Here is a 20,508-nt window from a genome sequence, read left to right as displayed (position 1 = left end):
AGGCGGGACGGTATGACCCTGCTCGGCGGCACATCATCTAGTTGAAGCGCGCGACTCGGCGGAGCGCGGCATGGGCTCCAGCGTAGCCTGGTGGCACCCCTCTCCTCCGGCTCGGGAAAGCTTATGGAGAGTGGCAGACGGTATAAGTAGCGCAGCAACCCCTCGATGCTCTCGAAGGCCCCCGTTGGTTTTCCCCGAACTCTCATACCATTTCCCATCGGACAGCTCCTCCAGTGAGTTTCCCTACGGTCTGCCTCCGCTGGTTTTCTTCGACACTCGCTCCTCGAGTCGTTGTGCCGGTCGACCTTTCTAACTTAGGCTTCGCAGAGTTTCAAACCGTCACCCGGAAGAGAATCCATAAATCGACACAATGGCTCCCGTCATCAAGCTCAACAGCGGCTATGACATGCCCCAGGTGGGCTTCGGTCTCTGGAAGGTCGACAACGCCGTCGCCTCGGATGTCGTCTACAACGCCATCAAGGCCGGCTACCGTCTTTTCGACGGTGCTTGCGGTAAGTCACGCTTGCCCGCCCTTCACCTTCTGTACCACCACCCTGCAGGCAATGGCTATGCGGGCTTTTACCATGACTTTGGAGCACGCACGCGCCGCGCCAACGTGGAGGGGCAATGGAGGACGAGGAGAAACTACCCCACCCCCTCCCTCCTTCTCCACCCCACATGTGAATGGAGGGGTCGAATTCTGCCGGACCCTTGCCGGAAGCGCCAGCGGGACGGATGGTGGATCAGTGTGGGACTGTGCCAAGGGACACCCGCACTTACACAAACACACACAGAGAAGAGAGAGACAATAGCTGACCCAAGCATAAATAGACTACGGTAACGAGGTTGAGTGCGGCCAGGGCGTTGCCCGCGCCATCTCGGAAGGCATCGTGAAGCGTGAGGACCTCTTCATCGTGTCCAAGCTCTGGAACACCTTCCACGACGCCGAGCGCGTCGAGCCCATCGTCAAGAAGCAGCTCGCCGACTGGGGTATTGAATACTTCGACCTCTACCTCATTCACTTCCCCGTTGCCCTCGAGTGGGTTGACCCCGCGGTCCGCTACCCCCCCGGCTGGCACTACGATGGCAAGGAGGAGATCCGCCCCAGCAAGGCCACCATCCAGGAGACCTGGACGGCCCTGGAGTCCCTCGTTAGCAAGGGCCTCTCGAAGAGCATCGGTATCTCCAACTTCCAGGCCCAGCTGATCTACGACCTCCTCCGCTACGCCAAGATCCGCCCGGCCACCCTCCAGGTCGAGCACCACCCCTACCTCGTCCAGCAGGAGCTGATCAACCTCGCCAAGCGCGAGGGCATCGCCGTTACTGCCTACAGCTCGTTCGGCCCCGCCAGCTTCAAGGAGTTCAACATGAAGCACGCTGACGCGCTCGCTCCCCTCATCGAGGATGAGACCATCAAGAAGATTGCGGCCAAGCACAACCGCCCCGCCTCGCAGGTCCTGCTCCGCTGGGCCACCCAGCGTGGCCTCGCCATCATCCCCAAGAGCACCCGGCCCCAGATCATGGCCGAGAACTTCCAGAGCATCGACTTCGATCTCTCCGAGGAGGACATTGCCACCATCTCTGCCTTCGACCGCGGCATCCGCTTCAACCAGCCCTCCAACGTAAGTAGCTGATGCAGCTTCGAAGCATGTGACCACGATGCTGACGGTTGTGACTATAGTACTTCCCCACTGAGCTCCTCTGGATCTTCGGTTAAATGCTGTTCGGAGAAGCAAAGAATGCGGCGGGCGGGCGCAATCCCGCCCCGGCCTAACCGGCCGAACCGGAGACAGGCCACGCCCCATCACTGGCCTGCCCTCCACCGATCACCCCCTCGCCCATTGACCACAAAGGGCGCCTAGCGGAAGGAAGTCATCCTCCTTCCTGCCTTGTCACGACTGGAATGAGATTTATGTCAGCGCCGTCGCCTACCCGATGATAGGGGGGTGGCTTGGGGCTGTGTGTTATTTGAGATATCCGCAACCTATATCCGGGGAAATTTCTCTCATGTCCTGGAGATGGGTCTCGTTTTACGCACTGCATGGCATGCCTGTTTGGTGGAATTTCCATAGAATATATCCAACTTGATGATGCCGGTCCCACTACTGTTTCCCTTCTTTATTTGAACACCCAGTGACGACAAACACGGCCTCGAGGCGGAAAAAATTGCCCACGGTCATGATTATTCTGCATCAACTTGCCTACATATCGCCCTGCTCATGGCATTTCACCTCGACATCCCCTAATGTCCTAAGCAAGACCAGCCGCCGTCTACAGACTTTCCTATTTTCGAATGGCACATGCCGTTTCCCGACATTTCCAGCCCTGTAGGGGATCGTTCTTCTATATCTCATCGTAAAGCACCCAAAATAACACAGCCAACACTTCTAGCACATCGGTTTCGTGGATGTGAGAGCAGGAGTAGGCAGGTGATCGACTGGCTACACCTCCAAACCGCCATCCTGCCACTATCTAGCCTGAAGAAAAGCAATAAAAACAAACTCCACGCGGGCTACCTGCCACGCTGCGCTTACGGCACGCTGGACCGGTCCCCGATCTCCTCCTAAGCACCCAAAACGCCGCCACATGCCATCGTATGTGGTATGATTTCCTCTCTTTCCTTTCCCCCTTGAGGAGGTGACCCGTATCCCTTATCTGTTGTCACACATCACCCGTCACTATAGCCACAACATCTTTGTTCTTGTTGATAAGCCCCCCGGGGCAGTATAACCCCCGGCGAGGCAATAGATCTCGGTAGATCAACAACCCAGCCCAGTATCATCACCATTGACATTCACGTCCACACAAAGGCTACCCAGTGCGTTAGTAAACCTCAGCTCAGCCAAAAAATGCACACCCAAGGTGGTTCAGTCAAGGAGGGGGAAAGAAAGACTCACTCGCATCGACCTGCCGGACCTGCGGCAGGGCCAAGCGGACTTTATTGCGATAGACAGCCGGCCCGCGCAGTTGCAGGGGGTTGCCCTCGAAGTAGACCGTGGAGAGGGCAGGCTTGTCGGCGAGGTGGCGCTCGACGTCGGCAAAGTCGGCGACCTGGTTGTAGCTGGCCCAGAGCTCCTCGAGGGCGGCGAGGGGGCCCAGCCCCGCGAGCGACGCGATCTGGTTGTGGGACACGTCGATCACGCGCAGCTGCGTGTTGTGCTCCAGCCCCGTGAGGGATTCGAGCGCGTTGTGCGAGATGTAGAGCTCTTCGAGCTGCGGGACGTCGCGGAGGGGGGAGAGGTCGCGGATGCGGTTGGATTGGACGGAAAGGAGGCGGAGGTTGGGGAGTCCGGAGAGGCCGGTGAGTGAGGTGATTTTGTTCTTGGCTACCCAGAGCTCTTCGAGGGCGGTGAGGGAGTCGAGGTTCTGGAGCTCTCGGATGCGGTTGGAACCGAGTTCGAGGTTGCGCAGCTTCGTGAGGCCCTCGAGGCCTTCGATCTTGGAGATTTTGTTGGCTACAAAGTATAGGTCGGTGAGGTTGGTGAGGTGGGAGATGTGCTTGATGTGCTTAATTTTGTTGAAGGAGAGGTCGAGGGATGTGAGGTTGATGAGGTCGTCTAGGCCGCGGATGTGGGAGATGAGGTTGTCGTAGAGATCGAGGTCGTTGAGGGTGGAGGCAATACCGGAGACGCCTTCTATGTTTTGGATCAGGTTCTGGCGGAGGCAGATGCGGGCTACTTTCGTGAAGCGCTCGAGACGGAGATCAGAGATGGATTTGATGCGGGAGTGGGTGCAGATGATTTCGTCGGTCTCTGGGTCTTCGTCGTCGAGAAGGTCTGATGTAGAGTTAGCTTTGCTAAGGTCATTCCGGACACAACCGGCTTCTTTACCCTCATCCGCAGCAACCTCGTCGCCGGGTACGACATTGTCATCGTCTGAATACTCGGGATCTGAGAGCGCTTCCGGGTTTGTGAGAATGGCGCTTTTAGGTACACGCAACTTCCCATCCCACCCCTTGCTGTCCCTAAGCCCCGGACTGGTTTCACCGTCGTGATGTGGGGAGGGGTTGTCGTCGACCAATTCGATATGGTGGCCCCGCGACCGGGCTTCTTTTTCCACGGGTGCGGGCATGACGGGCGGTGTGTCCTGCAAACGCAGGTGTGGATTGTAGATTTATGTTTTGTCGTCGAAGGAAATCGAGTGATCGTCGGCGGAGGATGAAGGGTTTGAAGGTTGAGGAGGGCCTGGTTATTCCGTTTGTGTCGCGGGTCAAAGGAGAGGCAATGACCTGTTGCAAGTTTGTGACGTGCACTGTGTATTATAGGTATGCAGCCCGAACGGTCGGCGATGTCAGAGCGTTGCAGCGGATTCCATCTCAATATAGCCAACTGAGGGGCGCTGCTTATCGTAGTTATCGGATGGCAGCCCAGCCACCCCACCAACCATCCCCAACACTGTTGCCGTAACAACTTGGATACGAGAAAAGTTGAAATGAAATAAAACAGGGAGCATCAATTCAGAAATAATTACAAATACAAATGGCTACTCTGCAAATACCATGAGAGAGAACACATTCACGGCTTTGGCTTGCCCAACAAGAACGGATACAGCACGATACTTCGCAAGGCAGGAGGGTACCTGTGACGAGCTCCTGTGGGGCCAAACCCCAACATACGGGCAGCACCTTGCATGCCATGAAATACTACTTCCAGAAAGTTTCAGGCCGCCGTGATTTATTGCTTGCTCAATTGACCAAGATCTGTTTCGCAGATGCTTGACTCTCGTCCCCGCAGAGTTTCACGTCCCTTACATATCTCTCGACAGTTCATTCGTGGCAAGCCTTTGAGGAAACCGAAACTGCATTCCTCACGGACGAATAACATCCCAACAACCACGTCAGAACGGCCATCCTCGAATTCCACCCAACCAGGCCGGCCTAATTCGGACGATTTTAAATCTTCGTCCACTGGCTTGAGCGGTTGGGACCCGACTACGGAACACGCCGAAAGCTAGACGAGTGGGAGACGAACACATGATTGCCTGGGCCATGCCATGACACCAAGGACTGGCCGACTTACTCGAGAAATCTCCACACCCAATGCCGTACTCGCCTGCCATGATTGCTCATCGCCGGATACCCATGCGAGGGGTCCAATGGCAAATGAGGCGTTCGTTGCACGCTGGACGTAGCACCCGCCTCACTTCGGTACACCCTTGGGCATCTATCAAACGCAAGGTGCCATTATGGACCAGCCACTCTCAAGTCCTGGTGGCTGGGAGAAGCTGTCGTTGCATCCACATCCCGCCAGTGCTCCTCCCGCCGGTGGTCTTTACCGGCCTGCTGGTGGGGTTGTGGATTTGGTATGTCTTGGTAGACGCTTAAATTAAACGGGTTACTAACACGTCGGATTAGGAAATGCGTGATGATGGTGGTCTTCCAGAACAAGATCATCTACATGCCAGGGCTGCCGCCAAGCTCCCGCCGTGAGCGGATCGCGGACTGGGCCAGCATGTGTGGTGGCATCGAGTGGACCGAAGAGAGGACGGCGGCTGCCGATGGGACAGAGCTTGCTCTCGCTGTGGCGACCGTTCCTTTACCAAGAGGAAGACGTCCGGTCGCGGCAGTGTCGGAACCTGCCGCCGCTCATGTCTATGTCCTCTACTTTCAGGGTTGGCAGTCATGAGACCGGAAGCTCGCGATCCAGCACTGACAGGGTCCAGGGAACGCCTCATCGATACCGCCACGACTGCCCGACTTGTCTTGGGTTCTCCGTGCTGTTAGTGACAGCAAGGCCCCTGTGCTGGCGCCGATGGAGTTGACGTTTGTCTGCCTGAGTTACAGAGGGTACTGGACCTCACGTGGCCGCCCCTCAGAGCCCGGTCTTCGGCTCGACGCCGAGGCGGGCTGTGCGGTGGATCGCCGAGCACCACGAACGAGTCTTCGGGAGCGTCGGGACCACTCGCCCCATTTTGCTGGTTTGGGGTCAGAGCATCGGAGCAGGGGTCGCAACGAACCTCGCTGCGACTGGCCGGGTTCCTTCCAACATGCCGATCCGAGGCCTCCTCCTCGAAACCCCCTTTGTGTCAATCAGGGCCATGCTGGAAACCCTGTATCCCCAGAAGTGGTTACCGTACAAGTACCTGTGGCCGTTTCTCCGAAACCATTTGGATAGTTGGGGGAACCTGGGCCTGATCGCCCAGGTCTCAAAGGTAAACGGGAGCGGGGCTCCTATGGTGTTTATTCTCGAAGCGGATAGGGACGAGCTCGTCCCAAAGGAACAGAGCGACCATCTTTATCAGAGGTGCGTGGATCTCGGTTTGCCCGTTGAGAAGGGTAGTGTGCCAGTGGCATACCACCAACAGGCAATAGCTCGAGGGGATGGGAAAAAGCTGGCTGCCCAGGCCGTCCTGAAATTGGCACAAAATGCGCGAGACAACGGTTGAGAGCTTTTTTCACCCGATTATTGTTTCGAATTTCTTTTTTAGAAAATTTGGTGTGTGGCAACACCATTTTTAGCGGGTTGACCTAGAGCTGCCCCTGGCTATCACCCCTCGGAGGCGGTCCGATAAGTCAAACTTCGGTTCCGGCTAGGACGGGGACGAAAAGGAATACAACCCGACAAAAAAGGAGGCAAGCTGGGGGCCATGGTCATGGTCATACTTCGTACCAAGGGATGTAATCCCCAAAGTCGTTCCGGACAAGCCGCGTGAATTCTTTCCTGTGCGATTGCTTCGTTATGGGCGGCACGGTTCGAGCAGCCGTTTGCTCCGTGCTTTTCTTCTGCAGGGGTCTTCTCAACGTTGGGTCAACGTTGCGTGATCGGGTTGCCGCCTCCGTCCCAGGTGTGCAAATGTTAATTTTAAGCGGCGATCCACCTCGTCGCCAAGGCTTCAAAGTCTGGAGGTCTCACGAACATGGCCAATGCCTTGTCTTGAATCTGGAAGGTGTCAATTGGTCGAGATTTCCAAGTATCGATGAGTCGTCTCGAGGGATTTGATTCAAGTCAAGTGTGACGCATTCCATATTTTTCTTCACCAGCCCCAGCCTCGTCATCGCTTCAGCCTGCTGCTGCCTCGCGATGATCGGGTATCAAAAGTTCACATCGGGGTGAGTGTGCCTCGGCGTGTACTCGGTAGCCTTGCAGTGTAGCATTCCAATTTCTCAGCCTTTTCCAGAAAATCCAATTCACCCTGGGCAATTCCATCCGGCCTCGCCTAGCGTCAAGTCTCCACGGCATTGAGCACATGGAGACATGGAAAACCCCTAATCGTCCCGAACATCCCTGGTCTCGCACTGTCCGTTTTGCGACCCGGCTTGCTTTTCCGCCCCTTGTTAAACCCAGCCAACGATACGTTGCAAGGAGATCCCGAATTGCTTCCTGCAAAATTTCTTGCAGCTTACCTCAAAACGGTAAGCAAGTCAGGTGATTCCGTGTTGGGACAACGTTCCCCAGACCCAGTTTTACGCGTCGAATCACGTTGGATACTCTCTGCTGCCTTTTCCGGCCGCCGAGACAAGGTGTTCCACCCATGATGCCAGGCATCACTGCATTCACGGCTCCCTCCCAGCTTTAAATATGAGGGCCTGGTCTTCCCTTGCCGGAAATGAGATGGGAAAATTTTTAACCATCCTCGTTCGAGCTCACCCGAACTTCACTTATTAAAAGCGGTAGGTTGTCGCTCATCAGAACATCATCGGGCCATCGACACCTGATCTTTTCGTTATCGGTTTTTTTATCTCTTTCATTGTCTTGACTATCTTGTGTCGTGCATTGTCCTTTTTTACAACCCCTGTATCCCGGCATCACCCCCATCGCATCGATCGAACTATCGTGACCGACCGACGGCCCCACGATCCCCGGACCGAGTTGACGACATCTTCGGGCCTCCGAGCCGAGTTAGTGGAGCAAGGAATACAGTACAAACGACCCCGGTGTAGTAGATCAAGATGTTTTCTCGTCGCTTCGAGCCGTCTCAGACAAAGAGTGTCTCCTCGAAGTCTGGAAGGTCCAGAAGGGCAAGCTCGTCCTTCAACAAAGAGGCCGGCATCTCTAAGAGGCCCGTTGAATCTGGTCGCCGCCGTGCCGGTACCATCTCCAACGCGGGTGCATCCGAGTCTGCCCTGGGGTAAGTCACCGTTCACCGGGACACGTCCTCGAGTAGCTCAAGGTGCTAACATGCCCCTGCTGTAGTGGTTCCATCTCGGCCATTGTTACCCTCGTCGTCGGTCAGGAGCAGAGGATCTTTGCTGCCCATGAGAACATCCTTGGCGCTTCGCCTTTCTTCCAGAGCGTCCTCAAGAACCAGTTGATGGACTCGCAAACCAAGAAGATCTCGCTTCCCGATGAAGAACCCGAAGTCTTCTCGTCCATTCTCGAGTTTCTCTACAAGGGCGACTACTACCCGCGGCTGGTGCACAACAAGAAGAGGAATTCGTGGGAGTTAGAGCAGGCTGGCGAGGATGGCCGGTCCGAGGCTACCGTTTATCACCACAGCGTCGAGGGCGAGCTGCTGAAGGACACGGCCATCTACTGTGCCGCTGACAAGTACGGCCTGGAGGAACTGAAGCGCATCTCTCTGCGAAAGCAGGGTCTTCGTAAGTCAACTCTTTCGAGTCCCTCATTGCCCGCGGTCTTGCTGACCAAGTAAAACAGAGTCCGGCATCCAAGCCAGCACCATCTTGGCCTCGGCTCGCTACGCCTACGCCAACACGCCCGACACCGACTCCAAGCTCCGGGCCCACTACCTCGCTCTCATCATCCGCAGCCGCAGCACCTTCAAGCGCAGCGGCACCATGCAACTCGAGATGTTCAACGGCAACACTCAGCTCTTCTTCGACCTGTTTGTTGCCCTGTGCAACCATGTGGATGACATCTCGAGCGCTGCGTAAGTTGCTGCCGTTTTCCTCGCCAAATTACCTTGACACTAACAACGCATTGTACAGCAGCACGCCTCGGACTCCTCGCAGCGGCCGCCCCTTCTAGGCTTAACCTCTTTCGCCACACCCCTTTTTATGCGGAACGATTGATACCCAACCTCTCACCAACACCACATGATACCTGCCCCCTAACGGCGTTCTCGACTCTGCGATGGATGATGCTTCATACCCCGGCCTCTTCGATTCTACAACTCATGCATACGACTTTTTTCAGTACTAATACGGTCTAATTTTTCTGGTTTTCGGCTTGGGCATAGACGTTTTCCATCATCGTTTTATGATTTTGGCGCATTGGGGCGGGTTTGGTTGGGTCTATTTCCTTTTTTTCCCAGTCTCGTTTTGCATTGGAGTTTGTCTCGTTTTGCTTTCTCTTATTGTCTTGCAAACCTCAAACTTGTACCAACAGCATACCCATACCCTGATGACACGACCCTTTGGTGGCGGAGGATTTCTCGTTTTGGCAGTTTCTGATTTTCATTGGATTTCACGTTGGAAAAGATGATGACTTACCCCTGCTTGGGAGATGCCGTTTCTTCCACACGGTTGCTTTCACGGGCATGGGTTTTCTTTTCTAGGTGGATATCTCATTTTACAATCTATCTTTCACGGTGGCGATTCTATCAGACTTGTTGAGCCTGTCGGTGGATACTGGATATGGGGAAAGGGAGATCTGAGACAATCTTTGCTTCTCGCTCTCGTTCATCACGCGTTTCGAGCTAATTTTTTTGAGGCATGTCTCGGAAGAGGCATCGCCCAAGGAGGAAGATCCCAACATCAAAATCTGGTGCTCATTCTCTCGCTGCAATACTACCAAGCAACCAGCAAATCCCTGTCCCAATCTTGAATGCCCTGCCGTGCCAAAAGCGTCGTGCTCGCCTGCAACCACTTTCCATCTCAAAACGGCCGTCCACCCGGCGAGCCCGTGGAAACGAAATCACAGTCCCACCGACCCATCCTGACGGATCGGGTGGGTCCTAAACGCTAGCGTCAAATGTGAAAACCACCGCACCGGATCGGTCCCCGGGTCAAGAATCTGTGACACCTTGTCCGAGCTGGGAATATCTTCAGGGGTTACCGTCTTGGCTTTTGTCACGATTTTTCAGGTCATTTCCGTTGCAAAAAAAAAATCCAAAAAAGATCTTCGGTTCCATGTTAGAAACGGAAACCGCGAAAACCCATCAAGTCAGTGTCAGTCAATCAATCAAGAAAGGAGAAGACGGCCCGGCTTTGCCGTCCTGAAACGGTGCTTCGAAACAACCCCCAAAAAAAGAGAGAACCGAAATATCTCGGTGATCCGAACAAGAACAGGACGGGTGGGTATGTGTCCAATGTCCAATGCCCAATGTCCAATCCCAATCCCCAATCCAAGGACCATCCACCATCCCGTGTGTGTGTGTGGTGTTTGTGCGAGTGCCACCACGGCCGGCCGGGGAACCACTTCCAGTGCGACCAGCCGACGGAGCAAGCAATCAATCAAGCAAGCAAGCAAAGCGAGCAAAGCACCCTGCGTGAGTCACTTTTTCACACGCGCCTGAGCGCGTCCTCGGCACATTGCATGGGCGGCAGGGGTGCGCGAACCTCGCCCGTGTGCACGTGTGAGGTGAGTGTGTGAATCCCCCTCGGGCCCCCCTGCGTGGGTGCCTGCCTGGCTGCGGTGGGTGGTGCTGTGTGCATCTGTGCGGATGTGCGTGCTGCCCCCTTCAGCCGTGGCGGGCCAAGCACGCCGGAAACGGGAAAAAGTGCGGGGGAGGAGGGGGTGGGAATGGGTTTCTTGATTGTGGTCGGTGCAGTGTTCCTTTTTTGAGTTGGTTTGGTGGAAAAAAGGCCAGGCGAGCCAGGGCGGCAGGGGAATGTGAGGCGAGGAAAAGGGGCGATGTTTGCGTGCGGTTGCTTGATTGGGCGTTTCTAGGGTAACCTTGACTGCGATTTCTTGCCGTGCATGCAGCCTGCGGTCAGCCATTGTGAATCATGAGATTGGTTGGGCCAATGCGAAGAAAACGGACAAACAACAAGCCCTCGTCTGGCAGTGGTCGAGTCAAGCTCGAGGTTTCAAAAGGGTATCATCAATCTCACGCAATTTGGGAGCAAACTTTGGCTATCTCGATACATGCTGAAGCGACCGTTTTCGACGGTGCATATAACCAATCCACCCATTGTTCCGTCGGATTCCGAGTTGCGGCACCAGACAAATGAATACACGGGAACAAACCTTCTCGTCTCCGGCGCTCCCGTTCTGAAAGATCGGCGAATTGACCAATGCGCAGGGGATAAAAAGCCTGCTGTCGGCTTCCGCCAACGCAACCCGCCCCCTCACACATTGGTACCAGGGAAAGCCCCGGACTTGCTCAACACGACAATGCCATGCTGTCGGGAGATGTATCCCTTCATATGGCCCTGAACGGCAGTCAGCAAAATGACTCATTGCTGGGGCAACAGGTTGCACCAATCGGGTTGTTTGCATCGCGAGTGACGCCGGCTTGGACCCCGAGGCAGAGATATGCCTGACGAGGCAGAAGTCGACGTCAGGCATCGACCATCAATGGGATGGCGATCTTCTGGCTCCGGTCGGCTGCAGCAAGAAAGGGGGCCAAACTCTTGATCGGTGCTGGAAAGAGGGGAAATTCTCCCGATGAAGTCATCACGGAAGATTTGACTCACTTTGTAAATCATGTTGGCCAACAAACACTCGACCTCATCATTGTCGATCTTTTCCTGACTGCCGAGGCTGATGGCAGCGGCAAACTCGCTCACCGGCACGCGAGTGCGGCGAGCCGGCTTCTCTCCTTCCTTAGCCGCTTCGAACCCACGAGCGAGGAAAACCTTCCGTAGTAGATTTCGAAGCGCAATGTCTCGACCACGTTCCAAAGTGAGGTAAATTCGGCGTTTGACAAATTCGTCTTCGCCTTCCTGCAGCGCTAGATCGAACTTGTGCAGCTCTCCCCTTTTGATACATTGGCAGAGAGGCAGGAAGAGCTTCTGGAGCCTCGGGAACCGCTCCAGCAACTCTTCTGTAGGGAGTGTGTGACTCTTGATGAGATGGCACGGAATAAGGTACGTCAAGATCAACCTTGTTTGCATGTTAGCAAGCCGGTAGCAGAACCCAACCAAGGATATGTACTCACTCCTTATTCCTCATTGCGTCCTTATGACAAAGATTCAGTGCATCAGTCAAGCACTGCTCTGCCTAAAAGGAGTCAGCATTGGCCCTTGGTGATTAGGCTATCTTGACAATAGGCCATACCAAGACGTAGTTCTCCTCCAAAAAGGCTAGGACACCCTCGTGGTATTTGAAGGTGACTCGCTGAGATTTGGGAAAGGCCGAGAACTCGGGCATATCTCGCCCACCTGCTCGGAGGCTGTTGAGTATATTCTTGGACAGGGATGCCGAGTTCAACTTGAAGTACGTCTTAAGAAGTAGATTCGCGATATAGTAGCTTCCCCACTTGCGTGATTCTTCAAGTGGCGCCCTGGGTTATTGTGAGATAGGAACTCCACGGGTTAGGATGATGCGCTTACCGATCTGTCTGACAGACCATGAAGACTCTTGACAGGACTCTCGCGCAATCCTCCAACTTTTGGCGCTTGTTGGTTTCTGGGTCAAAGTCGTCCTGGAGGGCTGCTGCAGCATCGTCGAAAGAGCTGTTGTTATTCCGCTCTTTGTCTGCTTGCATCGCAAAAATACGCAGGTGATTGCACACCACGTATAGGCAAGGGATAGTCCATGCTTCGAATCCCCAGCTCTGGTACCCCCGCAGGAGGACATTCAATAGCTCTGTCCAGGCCTCGTAAACCTTGGTCCATAGCAAATCTGATGACTGTATCTCTGTTAATATTGGCGAACAAAAAGATAACAAATCTGGGAAATCTGGTTGCGAGGGCGAGGACATGGGAAAACGCTCACCCTACTACTGTCACTGTTCGACTCGCGCGCTGCCAACATCACTCCTGTTGCACTCCAATATGCCGCGTACACCTCTACCCAGCCTTGAAGTTCCTGATGATCAAGGCCAACAGCCGGCGCATTCAGTCCGCGCTTAAGTGCGCCCTTGATACTGTGAGCATTCTGGCTCTTGCAGATATTCCTGAGCTTTTCAGTCGAGATATCTGGTGATAATGTTTGAGCGAGCTGATAGCCGTCTTGCTTTGAGAAGATATCGAAAAGCTCGTTGAAAAAAAGCGCATTAAACGCCATGGCGCAGAATACGGAAGATGAGAGGGCCAGGTAGTGGTGGGTGCGGTTGGGAATTGAGAGCGAGGGTTTGTGTGACAGGACTCGGGTCTGCCGTTGTGGTTGTTGATGATTGTAGCTGATGTTGTTGCGTGCGCTGAGCAGTGATTTATTTACGGTTAGTTACGAGTACACTTGGGATGAATCAGCTAGATCGAAGGCAGGCATAGAACTGCCCACTAAATTAGGTCTCTTAATGCAGGGATGCGAATGAGAGCTCTCACATTGTGAGATGAAGCTTTGGGCAGCGGGTTTCATTTGATTGGCGTCAAAAGCTTCGAGTCTTTGCATGCTTCCGCGTTCAGACATCCCCACAATCTGTGGCGGTGCGGATAAAAAGCACCGCCACATAGCCACCAGGAGACTTGGCAGGCTTGGTTGGCCCAAGCGCCTTGAGCCCTAAACCAGGCGCACCCAAATTTTTCCTGCTTTCGCGATCGCTAATTCAGGACTCGGACAGCACACCCAACGACTTCGTGATTTGCAGCGGGAAACAATCACAGTAAGTCCCGAGTACCTACAGAAACCTATTATCGAAGAAATCTCTAACGGTGAACCAGATGGGTAAGCAATTTCTTTCTGCTCTTCGTGGTGCCATTGCATTGCCGGCGAGGATTCGAACATCGACGACCCCACGATCGATATTAGACGGGAAACGATGCCGTGACTCGACCAACAATTCTGCGAACCGAGGGATTCAACGACCGGATATGGTGGATTAACGGGCCCGGGAGGATGTATTAAATGGCATGGATTGGCTTGGATGGAACATATCCCCTGGCCGACCAACAATCTTGACCTGCCAATTCTCTAACACCATCAGCCGGCGGTGCTACTTTTACGACAGCCTTCTTCTTCTGCGCTGCGGCCCATCTCGATAAAAGTCAAGACATACTGACATCATGTTCCAGGTCGTCTTCAGGAATACCAGGTGATTGGGCGCCATTTGCCCACGGAGGCCAACCCGACCCCCAGCATCTACCGCATGCGCATCTTTGCGCCGAACCAGGTCATTGCCAAGTCCCGTTTCTGGTACTTCCTTCGCGGTCTCCGCAAGGTCAAGAAGGCCACCGGTGAGATCGTCAGCGTCAATGTGGTATGTGCAGCTGTATCGCGGTAGGACATGGGATGGAGCGCTGACAAGTCGCTAGATCTCCGAGAAGCACCCCCTGAAGGTCAAGAACTTCGGCATCTGGATCCGCTACGACTCGCGGTCAGGCACCCACAACATGTACAAGGAGTACCGTGAGACCTCGAGGACCGCTGCCGTCGAGGCTCTCTACTCCGACATGGCCGCCCGCCACCGTGCCCGTTTCAGGTCGATCCACGTATGAACACCGCACACCTACGATGGCTAGCCCGCAAGTTATTAACATAGAATTAGATCCTCCGCGTTGTCGAGATCGAGAAGACCGAGGATGTCAAGCGTCCCTACCTCAAGCAACTCCTCACCAAGGACCTCTCTTTCCCTCTGCCCCACCGCGTTCCCAGGATCAGCAACAGCAAGATCTTCAGCGCGAAGCGCCCGTCCACTTTTGCTTGAGGGGTTTCATGGTTGTGGTTGGGGTGGGCAGGTTCTTCAGGTGTTCATTAAGGAAAATGGGATATCCTGCATTTGCTCCCTAGGACGAGCATGAAATGAATAAATGGCCAAGCACGGGTTTCGCGTTTGTTTTGTGAGCAAGCCGATCGGTTTTTTTTTGGCAGCTGTGTTTTGCCGGGAATTGGCGCTGTGGTCGTATCTCCATTTGCCCTTCCAATCTGACGGCACACCTCAACTTGCTAGGAACTATGAGAGCAGAGAAGGCGTCGACCTCGGGCCGCGCTGTAAGCGGTGTAGCTTTAATGCTGCGTGGTTCGAACTGGTCACTAGATAGACCCGCGGCCAAATTGCCCCGAGCCTACTGGGTAGGGAGTCGGTCATCAAGTCCCCCAGGCAGGACCCTGCATCCCCTACTCCGAATAGGGAAGCTGGATGGTCGTACGGGGCTTATTGTCGCAACGAGGGGAAGTCGTGAGTCATTGAAGCTATCCCTGACACGAGGGATACGAGCGGCGAGGCCGGCTCGTTGTCTGCTGTCTCCTTCATTTTACGTTCTCTTTTTCATAAACTAGACACACCAGCCTCACTCTCCTTTCTCATCTCTCAAGCGCCGCCGTACTATCTCATCCGTAACCGACCTTACCCAACATCTCCACTCAAGAATCATCATTACCCCACGCCATGTCTACCACCGTAGAGGCCTCATCCGCCCCATCCCGCCCCGCCCCGGGCGCGGAGCCGGACCCGGCGATCTTCGTCCGCGTGCGCACCACCCTCCCGCGCCGGCCGCTCCCGCCCAACGCCACCCGCCAACCCATCGTCACGGAGCGCCTCATCCTGCGCGTGCTCACCATCGAGGACCTCCCCGCCATCTACACCCTGCGCACCCAGCCCGAGGTCATGCACTGGACCGCGGTCGGCCTCCCCGACCAGACCATCGAGGAGTCCAAGGCCAAGCTCGAGCCCTTCCTCACCCCGCGCGACGAGGGCACCTTCAATTTCGCCATTTGCGACCGCGCGTCTGGCGATCTGATCGGTCTCGGGGGCTGTCACAATTATCGGTCGAGCCTCGGCTGGCCCGAGGTTGGGTATATGATCCGCAAGGAGTACTGGGGTCCGCGGGCTGGGGACGGAGTTCTTGAGGGGCGTGGCTGCCGGTGTGGAAGCGCGCTGGAGAGGGAGGAGGTGGAGGTGGAAGTTGATGCGCGGACGGTGGATGAGGAGGAGAGAAGGAGGAGGGCGGGGATGGGACGGTGAGAGAGCGGTTGATTGCGATTACGAGCGAGATGCGAACGATCGGAGCCAGGGGGTGTTGAAGAAGGCAGAGTTTGAGTGGTTCCTTACTTGGGTGACGAAAGACTCGAGGAAGGGGACTGGACCGGATCTCATGATTGAGTTGCCTTCGTATAGGTTCTTTGTTGGGGGGAAGAAGGTGGAGGGAGGAGAGGTGACAGCTTAGGCTTGTCGCTTCTTTTCATTTCTTACTCCGGATACGGTAAGTTCGGTTTTGAGGATCTTTTGTCCAGTCACTATTACTGTGTAGAAGCGAATAGGCATCAAACCCAATTCTAAGTCCGTAACACAGTCTCGATGGGATAAACTACGCGAAGCCAAGCAAATGACATCACGGAATCATCCCCTTCAACATTTTTTATTTTATTTTAATTTTGCACAAATCGGCCAAGCGCATCGGCCAAAGAGATTTGAATTCATAAAAATAAATTACGCTACCATGATACGCAAGTGCCGCCCCCAAATTCTAAGCAGCCTTGTTACAATTGAGGTCGCCAATTCTGCCTTTGGATGAACCTGCTCGTCGCAACGGGAACAAACGGCAAGGCTGCACTGGCTGCACGTGTCAACTGCTTATCCGCCAACAAGCAACGAGCACACTTACCAAGCCACCTCGGCAAGCTTCATGCACACCAAAAACTAAACTTGGCTGCTTGGTTGCGTCAAAATGTCGGTTGGTTTCGCATGTTGGTGCAGCGCCGCTCGATGCCGCAGCAGGACCTCCACTGCCTCCGGAAGGGACGACGTCCCACCTGTTGCTGCATGTTCAACCCAACCAAGCCAACCACGCCAACCATCAACGGCTGGGTGACTCAAATCTGCCTGGCATTCAACCGATGCACCATTCAATCAACCTCGTTTTTTATTCTCGAAGCCTCGAAGCCTCTTTTTGGATTGCGCGTGTCTGCCCACGTTCCCTTCCAAGACACACCCAGATCCGCGCGGCAGCCTAGATCTTGGATCGGCTAACCATGCAATCGGAAGCCGGTTCCAGGTTTTAAATGCTGATGAACTGCTGCCCGCCCACAAATCGCGAACCCCTCCTTCGACCATCGTATCACCCCACGTTAGTAACGAGCCGTTGTTGGCCTGGGATCATGGCTGCTGGCCATTGTCACTCATCATCAACAACAACACATGTCCAACCGCTATGAGGTTATCCTTCATCCCACAATGGCGACCACATCAGACGAAACGAAGAAGGACGGGAAGGCTTTCTACGGCTATCTGTTTACCAAGGCGAAGCCAATACCAGCTCCAACTCCCGTCTTTGATGCGCTCTTGAGAGCTATTGCGCTACATATTGTTCGTGCACTCCAAGAAAGAGCAAGATCCCCCTACCAAGCCATATGCTAACATGAGTATTTAGACTACCGAACTCGGCGACAAAAGTGAAGCCCACTTGACCCCTGGGAAGCTGGCTGCCTTCTACAAAACTGCCGGCCATGATTGGGATTGTAAGCTGCCCCTCCTCCTTTAACCCGTATCACGGCACTAATCACAAGTTGTGTATAGCTTTCTTTAACGACATGCCTCATACGGGTATCTCCACGGTCTACCAGGGCCTGGGCTGCCAGCACTCCCTTTTGCCGAGTGTCGACGACTTCGCTGCGCCCTCAGTCCCGGCCCTGACCACCAAGGGATTCGTGCACTGGCAGACGATCCAGACCTTACTCGGGCCCCAGGAACAAGTGCCGGTGCTGCAGTTTGCCGCGGCCCATTGGGCCCTGAAGCATCCTGACACGGGAACTCCGCTGCCCGTGGACCTTCCAAAAGAAGCGTTTCCGTCCGAGACTGACTCTGAAACCGATCGCTGGTATCAGGAGTGTGCGCAAATAGCGCGCTCTAAGGCGGTTGCAGAGGAGCAAACGGACGTTCCGAAGGAGGCCCCCAAGCCCGAAGCACCCAAGTTCGATGCACCCAAGCCTGAGTCCGCCGACCGCAAGGTTCCTTACACGCATGTTCGTATGAACTCATCAACGCCGCGTGATTACTTCGCTTCACGCCCGGTCAACGTTGCCTACGTACACATTCCATCTCCTCGCGCTACACCAACTGGACGCTCCCCTGAGCGGGACCGAGTTCGGGACCGGGGGGAACGTTTCGTTCGCCGTCAGGCGACGCCAGCAGAAGAAGCTGCGCAACGACGCCGGAGCTTTTCCGACTACCCACACTCACCACAGGAGGCGCGCCCCGTGCGGGTGCCTCGCCCCGCTCCCGAGCGCGATGCACAACGCCGACGGCATAGTCATCCCCGACACTACAGCAGCTCATCCGACTCAGATGATGCGTCCGTCAGCCCTCGGGCTGCTCCGCGGCGTGTCCAGCGGTCAAACGAGCCACCGCCGATCACTGTCCGCCGTGTTTATACGGGCAGCTCTGAGGACTCACCACGTGTTATCCGTACCACGATGGCCCCGCCCCCAATCCCGCCGTCGCACATGCATTCTCCTCGCCCAGCAACCAGCAGCCGCGCGCCGAGCCGCGAAGAGACCAAACGGCGCAGCGCTCTCTACGACATCAAGGAGAAAATATCTAACTTTATCAGCCCATCCGCCGAAGACCCCGCCAGGGCGCGCAGCGTAAGTGGCTCGCGGGGGAGGCGAGACGGGCCGTCCGGGTCGGCGAGGGGTTCGAGAGAAGATATCATCCCCAATTCAAGACTGAGCCGGTCATGGTCCGAAATCGACACCGACGACACGGACTTGGAAGAAGAAAGGAGGCGCCGTAGCAGACGACCTTCACGAGAAACCCGGGAACCGCATCGCGAAAAGGACAGAGACCGCGAACGCGAACGAGACCGAGACCGAGACCGAGCGGCGCGCGACCGTGAGCGGGACCGCGAGCGAGACAGGGACCACGGCAGAGGCCGCACGGAGCGCCCCTCCCCCCGAGAGCGCGACAGGGCCCACAGCGACGGCGACCGGCACCGCCACGAGCGGCGCGAAAGAGACCGGGACCGGGACCAACCCCGAGACACCATTCTCAACACCCCCCCAAACACCCGGGACCGTCTTGTCCCCGTCCCCAGCCCCGCCGCCTCCGCCGCCGCCTCCGCCCTGCACCGCGACACCAGCGCCAGCAGCCTCAACCCCCCCATCTCCATCTCCTCGGCCGCCGCCCCGCGCCGCCGCGGCGTCTCGGACGAGGACCTCTCCCCGACGCGCCGCCGCTGGGGCCGCGGCCCCTACCTCACCAGCGCCGTCGACGGCGACCACCACCACCGGCGGACGAGCAGCCACGCGGATCTGGACCGGCTCGATGGCAGCGGTCGGCGGTGGGGCGGCAGCGGTGGCGGGGACTGGGAGCGTGTTGAGCGGGGGCCGCCGCATAGGGAGACGGAGCGGGAGTTGAGAGAGCGGGATCATCGGATGCGGGAGAGGGAGAGGGAGAGGGAGAGAGACCGGGACAGGGACAGGGACAGGGAGAGGGAGAGGTTTAGGGAGGAGGGTGGGGAGCGGTGGCGGAGGGGGGATGATCGCGTGCCGCGGGAGAGGGAAAGGGAGAGGGATAGGGAGAGGGATAGGGATCGTGAGAGGGAGAGGATGCCTAGCCCGGCTATGTCGGGAGCGTCGGTGACGGGGGTTGGGGGGAGGAAATACCCCGATACCATGTCGTGGGTGAGGGATTGAGGGGCTGTCTGGTTGTGTTTATCTATAGAAGGCTAGGGGTTGGGAGAGGGCATTATGGTGATGGTGTGATGAGCGATGACGGAATGACAGGATTTCGAGGCCATCTCATGGGATTGGTGGTATAGTCTTACAAATCACTGGCGTATGGAGAAGGGAGCGGTATGTGGGCACATATAGCTAGCTACTCTTTTTCGGAATATAATCCTTCCTCACCTCACCTCGTCTCGTCTCGCTTCTTGAACCGTTCAAACTTTAATACCTAAATCTTCAGATGCCTGTTCCGCGGTAGGTTTGCTGCGCCATTGGCATGTAGCTAGCCGTCTCTTTTACCACTCACCTCAGCAAACTAGCGCTCTTTCTCCTGCTGAGTGAGACGGGGGATCAGTGCACTTCCGGGGGGGGGGGCTCGGATCCTAAACCTAGCCACGTCGAGCGGAACATCCCCTCTTACCCGACCTCTCGGAATGGACAAGGAAATCAAAGGAAGGGACGCGTCATTACCGCTGCCCGAAGACGGCGACGGATGGTAAAGGGATTGGTCCTTCTCGCTCCTTTTGATGGATGGTTGGGCTGGCCGGTCCCCCCCTCGCCAGCAATCAGTCAAAGCAAAGCACTGGACCTCGGCATTCCGTCTGGTAGGTTTGGGCAAACATCCAGGCCGCCAAAACAGGCCGTTCCGGGGTTCACTCCCTTTCGCACCCCGAGATTTGGGGTGTGGATTGGCTCCTGTTAGCTGCTGCTGCTGTGTCGTGGTGGTGGACTGGTGGTGGTGGGGGGTTTGGGGGGGGTTCGGGAGAGTGCCACCGCCGCCGCCGCCGCCCGTCCGTCCGTCCACGGATTAGGCAAGCAAGCGGATCCGCGCCGTCTTGGTCTTGGGGGGGTTCTGTGCCCTATTTTCCCATCTCCGTGGGCCGCCTGACGAGGCCGGGTGCGG

General features: G+C 56.0%; 8 protein-coding genes across 8 annotated transcripts; 6 read left to right on the top strand and 2 right to left on the bottom strand.

Annotated features, from left to right (window-relative positions):
• Positions 1-370: 370 nt before the first annotated feature.
• On the top strand, positions 371-1,717 carry CHGG_01822 (uncharacterized protein; the record flags this gene model as incomplete). The annotated part of the gene is made up of 3 exons (XM_001221042.1): positions 371-512; positions 832-1,622; positions 1,682-1,717. The coding sequence occupies 3 exons, from the start codon at positions 371-373 to the stop codon at positions 1,715-1,717; spliced, it is 969 nt and encodes a 322-aa protein (XP_001221043.1).
• Positions 1,718-2,794: 1,077 nt separating this feature from the next.
• Positions 2,795-4,071, bottom strand: CHGG_01821 (uncharacterized protein; the record flags this gene model as incomplete). Its single annotated transcript, XM_001221041.1, has 3 exons — positions 2,795-2,811; positions 2,898-3,776; positions 3,831-4,071. 3 exons carry the CDS (start codon positions 4,069-4,071, stop codon positions 2,795-2,797), a joined length of 1,137 nt encoding a protein of 378 aa, XP_001221042.1.
• Positions 4,072-5,038: 967 nt separating this feature from the next.
• CHGG_01820 (uncharacterized protein) lies at positions 5,039-6,384 on the top strand (the record flags this gene model as incomplete). The annotated part of the gene is made up of 3 exons (XM_001221040.1): positions 5,039-5,301; positions 5,354-5,610; positions 5,783-6,384. The coding sequence occupies 3 exons, from the start codon at positions 5,039-5,041 to the stop codon at positions 6,382-6,384; spliced, it is 1,122 nt and encodes a 373-aa protein (XP_001221041.1).
• A 1,504-nt stretch (positions 6,385-7,888) lies between these two features.
• On the top strand, positions 7,889-8,924 carry CHGG_01819 (uncharacterized protein; the record flags this gene model as incomplete). Its single annotated transcript, XM_001221039.1, has 4 exons — positions 7,889-8,067; positions 8,133-8,536; positions 8,595-8,826; positions 8,885-8,924. The coding sequence occupies 4 exons, from the start codon at positions 7,889-7,891 to the stop codon at positions 8,922-8,924; spliced, it is 855 nt and encodes a 284-aa protein (XP_001221040.1).
• A 2,264-nt stretch (positions 8,925-11,188) lies between these two features.
• On the bottom strand, positions 11,189-13,070 carry CHGG_01818 (uncharacterized protein; the record flags this gene model as incomplete). The annotated part of the gene is made up of 6 exons (XM_001221038.1): positions 11,189-11,272; positions 11,537-11,945; positions 12,001-12,062; positions 12,120-12,345; positions 12,395-12,693; positions 12,780-13,070. 6 exons carry the CDS (start codon positions 13,068-13,070, stop codon positions 11,189-11,191), a joined length of 1,371 nt encoding a protein of 456 aa, XP_001221039.1.
• A 596-nt stretch (positions 13,071-13,666) lies between these two features.
• On the top strand, positions 13,667-14,649 carry CHGG_01817 (60S ribosomal protein L20; the record flags this gene model as incomplete). The annotated part of the gene is made up of 4 exons (XM_001221037.1): positions 13,667-13,670; positions 14,018-14,202; positions 14,258-14,434; positions 14,491-14,649. The coding sequence occupies 4 exons, from the start codon at positions 13,667-13,669 to the stop codon at positions 14,647-14,649; spliced, it is 525 nt and encodes a 174-aa protein (XP_001221038.1).
• A 681-nt stretch (positions 14,650-15,330) lies between these two features.
• CHGG_01816 (uncharacterized protein) lies at positions 15,331-15,906 on the top strand (the record flags this gene model as incomplete). Its single annotated transcript, XM_001221036.1, has 1 exon — positions 15,331-15,906. One exon carries the CDS (start codon positions 15,331-15,333, stop codon positions 15,904-15,906), a length of 576 nt encoding a protein of 191 aa, XP_001221037.1.
• Positions 15,907-17,115: 1,209 nt separating this feature from the next.
• Positions 17,116-19,574, top strand: CHGG_01815 (uncharacterized protein; the record flags this gene model as incomplete). Its single annotated transcript, XM_001221035.1, has 3 exons — positions 17,116-17,247; positions 17,312-17,399; positions 17,458-19,574. The coding sequence occupies 3 exons, from the start codon at positions 17,116-17,118 to the stop codon at positions 19,572-19,574; spliced, it is 2,337 nt and encodes a 778-aa protein (XP_001221036.1).
• Positions 19,575-20,508: the final 934 nt, after the last annotated feature.

The sequence above is a fragment of the Chaetomium globosum genome, genomic scaffold (genome assembly GCF_000143365.1).
Source record: "Chaetomium globosum CBS 148.51 scaffold_1 genomic scaffold, whole genome shotgun sequence".
NCBI classification, from domain to species: domain Eukaryota; kingdom Fungi; phylum Ascomycota; class Sordariomycetes; order Sordariales; family Chaetomiaceae; genus Chaetomium; species Chaetomium globosum.
The sequence above is the reverse complement of the archived record's forward strand: the minus strand, read 5'-3'. Positions and strand labels throughout refer to the sequence as shown.